This window comes from Eschscholzia californica, unplaced genomic scaffold, assembly GCF_041429995.1.
Source record: "Eschscholzia californica isolate CP2 unplaced genomic scaffold, dmEscCali1.0.p SCAF_6, whole genome shotgun sequence".
NCBI lineage: Eukaryota > Viridiplantae > Streptophyta > Magnoliopsida > Ranunculales > Papaveraceae > Eschscholzia > Eschscholzia californica.
The window spans coordinates 14169268-14177168 of NW_028238483.1; the positions used below are offsets into that span (position 1 = coordinate 14169268).

Consider the following 7901-nt stretch of genomic DNA (forward strand, 5'->3'; position numbering starts at 1 on the left):
CATTAGGGGGGTGTAGGTTGTGAAATCAGCCCTGGGTCTCCTGCCTCGCTCTCGTTCCCTGGGTAGCCTGACTTCCTCCCGTTCTCTTTTTCGGGGGCGTTCACTTTCGTAAGGAATATTGGCCACCTTCTTCATCCGCAAATAATTCTCCTCTGTCCTGATAAACTGTTGCAACCTTTCTATCAGATCTGTGAGGCTGCCTGGCTTTCTCCCCGAGATATCTTTGATTACGTCAGCTTGTCTGAGACTTCTCTACAAGGCGAAAAAAGCGACATTTGATTCCAGGTCGGGAACCTGTACCATAAGGTTGTGAAATCTCTACCAGTAGCTTGCTAGAGTTTCGCTCTTTCCTTGTACCACATTGAACAGCTTGTCGGTTCCTCTCTTGATACTAGTGCTTCCTCGGAAAGCTTCGCAGAAAGCTTGAGCGAGCTGGTCAAAAGACTTTATTGACCCCGGGGCTAGCGCTTGGTACCATGCCTGAGCTGGCCCTTTTAAGATGGTGGCGAATACCACACACAATATATTTCGGTTGGTCGTACACAAATTCATCCTCGCAACATAGTTGTTGACAAACACTCCCGGGTCTTCCACGTCGTGATAGTGTTCCAGCGTGGGGCACTTGAAGTTTGCCGGTTTTTCAATTTCCAGTATTTCCCGGCAGAGAGGTGGCTGCCGAATTACCGTTCTTCCCCAAAGTTTGTCTTTCTCTTTTTCTCTTGTTAGTTCCGCTACCTGGTGTAGGAGCAACTCGCAGAGGGTGGGGTCGTCCACGCACTCCTCGCCTATCCCAGCATTCTTGGGAATATAAGGTTCGTCTGGGTTTTGCCCTCCTTGTTCCCTCACGATACTCTTCAAACGCATCTGGTCGCCTGATTGCAGAGTTAGGGTCTCAAGTGCGTAGGTGTCGCCAGGCGAGAAGAGCCTTCTCGCGAACGTCCTAAGTACTTCTTTCCTTTCATTGGGTGTTGCAACCCACCTTGCTATCTCAGCTTTGCGGAGGATTTCCCCCAATCGTTCTGCATACTCGTCCCTTCGGAGGTAATCAGTTTTGAGTTGTTCTAGTTCAATCGCGAGCTCATCTGCGCTCTGAGGCCTGAAGAGCTCGGGGGAGTAGTTAGTTCTGAAAAAGTATTTAGTAGGATTCGAGTTACCAAATGTGAGGATTTGCTGGAGAGATCCCCTTCCTCGAGCGCCAAATGCTGATGTCGAAAATTAACTCCCGGTTAAATCAGCATGAAAAATGGAGTTGATGCATGACAGCCTCCGTTATGATGGTATATTCTGTTTGGAGAGGAGAGATTCCTCTGTTCAGCTCTCTGCTTTGGCTCTGTTTCTCCGCTCCTCGTTCCTTGCTCCAGCTCCTGACTACTTACTCCAGCTCCTGGATCCTTGCTCCTGTTCGTCTGTTTCCGAGGTGGAAACCCTACAAAGGGTTCGAAAGCCGCTACGACGCTCAAGACAGTCAGGGTGCGCTTTGCAGTAAAAGAATGAATATTGATTAATCCTTTTTGGGGCGAGTTATGAGAACTCTGTTTTTGGGGGGTGATCCTTCTTGGTATGAAGAGATCGTATTTTTTGGAGAGAGAGTGTGTTTTTCCTCCAGAGATCCTCCTTTGTAAAGGACGATGTGGGGGGCTTTTATAGGCGAAGTTAGGCCGACTGTGATTACTGGCGATTGCTGAGGGGGTGGCCGTCAAACCATAATAGAAGTTACCTCTTTTGCGTATCTAGGATTTTCTCTTCGAGTCTATCCCGGATCTTTGATAAGGGAAAGTTCCTAAGTTCAAGGATACTTCGTTGATATCTTGCCGGAGTGATAGACTCTAAAGGAAAAGTTTCCTCCTTTAGATACGTGGAGTCCAATCGGGCTTTAACACTTCAAGATGTGTAACCGACTGAGATCTTTCCGGAAAGTCCGAGATTAAGTCATTAGGTCGCGCAACGCTGATATCTTCCCAGTTCTGGACGTAAGATATGGGTCGAACCTGTGGAGACCCCCCTTATTTCTTTAGAGATCCCAGGGCTGAGCTGTCTATGCTGAGGGCATTTTATGCAGAGCTTATTTCTTCTGGCTGACCTCCCAGTTAAGGGAATGTGTGGTGGACCATCAGGGGTTTTAGCTTCCCTCCTGCCTTAAGCTGAGCTGTTCCGAGAGACTTCTGGTCTGATATTTGACTCTTCAGACGTTAGTAAACGTCTGGACATTTTATGCATCATCAGTACCTATGTTACAGGCTAATGGGACTTACATCCCTACAAAGCCGTACTCCCCTAGAGATAATTCTCTAGAGCAGAACTTGGCTAAAAGGCTAACAAACCTAGAGGCTTTACTTACACGCATACCTGGGGTTCCGACTCCATTTAAAAAGAGTCTGCCCCAAAGTTATGCCGACTCACCATTGATAGATGTCATCGCTCTTGTTGAAATGCCCAGGAAGTTTAGTTTCCCGAATATGAAGATGTATGATGGTACATCTGACCCAGCTGACCACATCGTTTCTTACAAGCAACGTATGTTCACCGCTGCAATACCCAGAGGCCTGCTTGTCTAAGAGTTTTGGCTCAAGCCTCGTTGGCCCAGCCCTGCAGTGGTACACTAATCTTCCTATCAACTGTATTTCGTCTTTCGCACAACTAACCGATACCTTTGTTGAGCAGTTCGCCAGTAGCAAGAAGATAGAAAAGTTGTCTGGCGACTTATACAGAGTACAGCAGAGGAGAGGCGAACCTCTTAGAAAGTACGTGGGAAGATTCAACAGGGAAAAAGTGTCGATCTCGTACTGCAACACCGAGACAGCTGTAGATGCCTTCAGGAAGGGGCTCCTACATGACGGAGAGCTGTAGAAAGAGCTGACCAAGTTCAACTGTACGACACTTGATGACGTAATATCTAGAGCTTGGTTGGAGATCAGGTGGTAAGAAGACAAGAGCCACCGCAACAAAGGGTATCCCTATGACGACCAATATAACGATCGACGATCCAGGGGACCCGATCGCAGGCTGCAACACAGAGGCAACAAACACCCATATCCAGCAAGGCGTCCAAACCCAAGGGAGAACAGGAGACCTCTAGATCCTCCATCCAGACGACCTGACGAAAAGGTCCATACTCTTCCCAGGGCAAGACTTCTAAAGTACAACCTCAATGTTGAACCCAACGAAGTAATAGCCGTAATGAAAGGTATGGGCAACACCGTGAGATGGCCAGGTAAGATCAAAACTCCAAGCGACAAAAGGGACAACTCCAAGTGGTGTGAGTTTCATTCAGGTCATGGACACACTACTGGAGATCGTATAGCCCTGCGATTGGAGGTAGCGGAACTCTTAAAAAGAGGGCACCTTATGGACCTGCTAACAGACAAAGGGAAGAAGACGCTAGCACTTAGGGACGAACAAATGAAGCAGCCAGAGCCGCCAATCCCAACAAGGACATGCTCGATGATCACTGAAGGTTCGGAAGTAAGCGGAGTCAGCCATTCAGCCGCCAAGAGGAGCCCAAGGATAGCTCACAGCCCTCCAACACACTCAACCGATGCTCTATCACCAGCTTGTACTGATCAGATCATCAACTTCGTAGACAACGAAGTCACGGGGCTCGTCAACCCTCACCATGACCCTCTCGTCTTATCTCTTACAATTGCGAATGTTTTGGTAAAGAGAATTTTAATTGATAATGGATTATCCGCTAATGTACTATTTCTACATGCTTTACAGGGCATGGGCTTAGACGAGACAAGCATATGTCGTCGATCGACCGTACTCATTGGCTTTAGTGGTGAACAGAAGCAGACATTGGGGGAAGTATATGTACCTGTTTATGCTGGAGGACTCAACTTGCCAACCACATTCGTGGTGCTGGACTCTCCGTCGGCCTACAACATGATCCTGGCAGACCATAGATCCACGTAATGTGAGCAGTACTTCAACATTCCATCAGGTAGTACGGTTCCCTTCACCTTGGGGAGTCAGGGAGATTAAAGGAGACCAAGGGGCCTATCGTAATTGTTATAAAAATACAATGAAATCTCCCAAGATCCCTTTATAAGAATTACAGACTAGGCAGACACATAATGTTGACCCCGACAAACCAAGTATAGAGGAGCTGGATGAAGTACAAATCCATCCAGACTACCCAGACCATAAAATACAAATAGGGTCTAATTTGAGTCCCGCTCTCAGAAAAAAGTTGATAGACTTCCTCACTACACAACACGACTGCTTTGCTTGGTCACACGCCGACAAGACAGACATAGACCCGTCTATTACAACACACAGACTGCGAGTCGACCCAGACCACTCGCCTGTTCGGCAAAAGAGGCGAAGGTTCGCACCTGAACGTAACAAAGTAATAAATGAAGAAGTAGAAAAGTTACTAAACATAGGGTCTGTCAGGGAAGTCCATTACCCTGACTGGTTAGCCAATGTGGTGGTCGTAAAGAAGAAAAATGGGAAATCGAGTGTGTGCATTGACTTCACTGATCTGAACAAAGCATGCCCGAAAGACTCATTTCCCTTACCCCACATAGATATGTTAGTAGATGCGACCGTCGGCCATGAACTTCTCAGCTTCACGGATGCCTTCTCGGGGTATAATCAAATTCTTATGCACCCTGAGGATCAAGAAAAAACCTCTTTCATAACAGAGAGGGGTATTTTTTGTTATAAAGTTATGCCATTCGGACTAAAGAATGCAGGAGCTACTTATCAAAGATTGGTGAACAAGATGTTTCCCAATATGCTTGGCGACACAATGGAGGTATATATCGACGATATGCTGGTCAAATCCTTGGAAGCTGCGCAACACATCAACCACTTGCAACAGGCCTTTGAGGTCCTAAAGAGGTACAACATGAAGTTAAATCCAAATAAATGTTCATTCGGTGTATCTTCAGGGAAATTCCTAGGATATGTAGTCACATACAGAGGGATCGAGGCCAATCCGGACCAGATACAATCGGGTAATAAACATCCCTTCTCCCAAGTGTGTGAAAGACGTGTAAAAGTTAGCAGGAAGGGTAGCAGCCCTGAGCTGATTCATTTCTCGGTCGTCCGAGAAATGTCACCTCTTCTTTGCTACTCTGAAGAAACCCAAAGACTACAATTGGACACTAGCTTGAGAGGACGCACTTCAACAACTAAAGCAGTACCTTACTTCACCTCCATTGCTTTCAAAACCTAAGTTAGGTGAGCACCTTTACATTTATTTAGCAGTATCTGAAACAGCTGTCAGTGCTGTCTTGGTAAGAGAATAGGACGGTAAGAAACTCCCAGTTTACTACGTCAGCAAGTCTTTACTCGATGCCGAAACTCTGTACACTCAACTAGAAAAGCTGCATTAGCTATGGTGACAGCCGCTAGAAAGTTGAGACCGTACTTCCAATGCCATTCTATTGTTGTCGTCACTGCCTTGCCGATGAAGAATGTCCTACACAAGCCCGACATGTCTGGACGTCTGACTAAATGGGTGGTCGAGCTAAGTGAGCATGACTTCACTGCCGATTTTACTCCTAACTCTCTAGTGCAAGCCCAAAAAGAATTGCTCTGTCTCACTGAGCCAGACCCTCAGAAGTGGACTTTGTCCGTGGATGGGTCAAGTAATATGGATGGAGCTGGTTTTGCCGTCATCCTGACCTCCCCACAGGGGGACATAGTCCAGCAAGCAATCAGGTGCGAATTTAAAGCAACTAACAATGAGGCAGAATACGAAGCTTTGATTGCAGGTCTGACCTTGGCAAAAGAATTGGGGATCCGGAACCTTGATGTAAGGTCCGACTCCCAGTTGGTGGTCAACCAACTTCAAGGTACGTATCAAGCTAAAGATGCTAGGATGACCACCTACTTGGACTATGTCAAGGAAATACAAAAATATTCCACGAGATAAAGTATGAGCAAGTACCCAGAGCTGAAAATGGTTATGCAGATGCTTTAGCAAACCTTGGCTCGTCCATACAGACCAAGATAGCTCAGGACATACCCCAGGTCATGCTCCAATGGCCATCCGTCTGGAAGAATCCGCAACCAGAAGTAGCAGCTACAGACATAGCCGACACTTGGATGCCACCTGTCATGAAGTACCTGACAAAAGACGAACTTCCGTCGGACAAGAACGAAGCCAGAAAATTAAAGGCGAGAGCAGCTCGATTCTGCATAGTTGACGGTCAACTACTCAGGAGATCTTACTCAGGCCCTTACCTCAAATGCATCACTCCAGATGAAGGTAAGAATGTTTTAAAAGAATTACACGAGGGAGAATGTGGCAACCATTCTGGCAGTCATAGCTTAACCAATAGGGCTCTGACTGTCGGCTATTACTGGGCAACCATGAGGGCTGATTCAATCGATCATACCAAACGATGTGACAAATGCCAAAGGTTCGCCCAAACTTCTCACCTCCCTCCATAAAAATTAAATTCTATACTATCAACTTGCTCTTTCATGAAATGGGGCATAAACATAGTGGGGAAACTTCCCACTGCCCTAGGCCAACGTGTATACATGTTGGCCATGACCGACTATTTTTCCAAGTGGATCGAAGCCGAGGCCTTCCACCAAATAAAAGATAAAGAGATCATGAGTTTTGTGTGGAAGCATATAATTTGCAGGTTTGGAGTACCTAAGGAGATAGTCACTGACAATGGATCTCAATTCATTAGCTTTGCCTTCCAAGACTGTTGCAAAGACTGGGGTGTAAAGCTCAGCTTCTCAACCCCAAGGTATCCTCAAGCCAACGACCAGGCCGAATCCTCTAATAAAACTATCATGAATTCTCTAAAAAAGAAAGGGTTATTTCCCTAATGGCCCCCAACTTTGTGACCAGCTTCCCGCCTGGCCCCCTACTTTACGAAAAATACCCATATGGCCCCCTTCCGTTATAACACCGTCACTCTCTCTCCTCCATCATGTTTTCTCTCTCTGCCAAGTCACGCCACATCACCTTTTAAGCCACCTCATCATCTTCTCCGGCATGGGTCGCCGGCCGGCCAAATTTCCGGCCGGCGACCTTCAAATTTTTTTTTTCTCTCTCTAAAAAAAATAAATAAATTTTTTTTTTTTTTCTCACCTCTCACTCTCTCTCTAAACTTCGGCGAAGGGAAACCCTTCGCCGGAGTTTAGAGAGAGAGAGAGGGAGGAGAGAATAAAAAAAAAAAAAAAATTTAGAGAGAGAAAAAACTTTGAAGGTCGCCGGCCGGAAATTTGGCCGGCCGACGACCATGCCGGGGAAGATGATGAGGTGGCGTAACAGATGATGTGGCGTGACTTGGCAGAGAGAGAAAACATGATGGAGTAGAGAGAGTGACGGTGTTATAACGGAAGGGGGCCATATGGGTATTTTTCGTAAAGTAGGGGGCCAGGCGGGAAGCTGGTCACAAAGTAGGGGGCCATTAGGGAAATAACCCAAAAAGAAACTAGAAAAAGCTAAAGGAGCATGGGCATATCAACTACTGGCAGTATTGTGGGCTTATCGAACAACTGTGCGGACGCCGACAGGTGAAACCCCTTTCTCATTAGCTTATGGTTCTGAAGCTGTGATTCCAGCTGAAACAGGAGTCCCTACCGCACGGTACCAGTGGACCGAAGAAGAAAGCAATTGGGTCGAGCTTAACCACAACCTCGACATGATTTCTAACTATTGCATATCAACTTATCAAGCATCAATCATAAAAGAACCTAATCTAATCATGATGGATCAAGATAGAAGTATAAACAATGAAAGAAGATCACTAAAATTACGATAAGAGTTTAATCAACGATATTATGATGAAAAAGGGATATACGTTAAACATGATCAAAGAGATTAACAGTAATACTTATGAATGATAAGAGAGGATGGAAGAATAACTAAACTTTTTTTTTGTTGATTTCCTGTCTGGCACCCAAACGCACCCTAAGGAGCAGTT

General features: G+C 46.1%; 2 protein-coding genes across 2 annotated transcripts; both read left to right on the forward strand.

Annotated features, from left to right (window-relative positions):
• Positions 1–3177: 3177 nt before the first annotated feature.
• LOC147531877 (uncharacterized) lies at positions 3178–3912 on the forward strand. Its single transcript, XM_086649851.1, has one exon. The coding sequence runs from the start codon at positions 3178–3180 to the stop codon at positions 3910–3912; it is 735 nt and encodes a 244-aa protein (XP_086505977.1).
• A 1432-nt stretch (positions 3913–5344) lies between these two features.
• LOC147531878 (uncharacterized) lies at positions 5345–6405 on the forward strand. Its single transcript, XM_086649852.1, has 2 exons — positions 5345–5804; positions 5924–6405. The coding sequence occupies exons 1-2, from the start codon at positions 5345–5347 to the stop codon at positions 6403–6405; spliced, it is 942 nt and encodes a 313-aa protein (XP_086505978.1).
• Positions 6406–7901: the final 1496 nt, after the last annotated feature.

Excerpts from the sequence above, each read along its gene's own strand:
- LOC147531878 (XM_086649852.1), top strand. The coding sequence starts at position 5,345 with ATGGTGACAGCCGCTAGAAAGTTGAGACCGTACTTCCAATGCCATTCT. Across the intron at positions 5,805-5,923 it reads GGTGGTCAACCAACTTCAAG|ATGCTTTAGCAAACCTTGGC; the intron begins GTACGTATCAAG and ends ATGGTTATGCAG.
- LOC147531877 (XM_086649851.1), top strand. The coding sequence starts at position 3,178 with ATGAAAGGTATGGGCAACACCGTGAGATGGCCAGGTAAGATCAAAACT.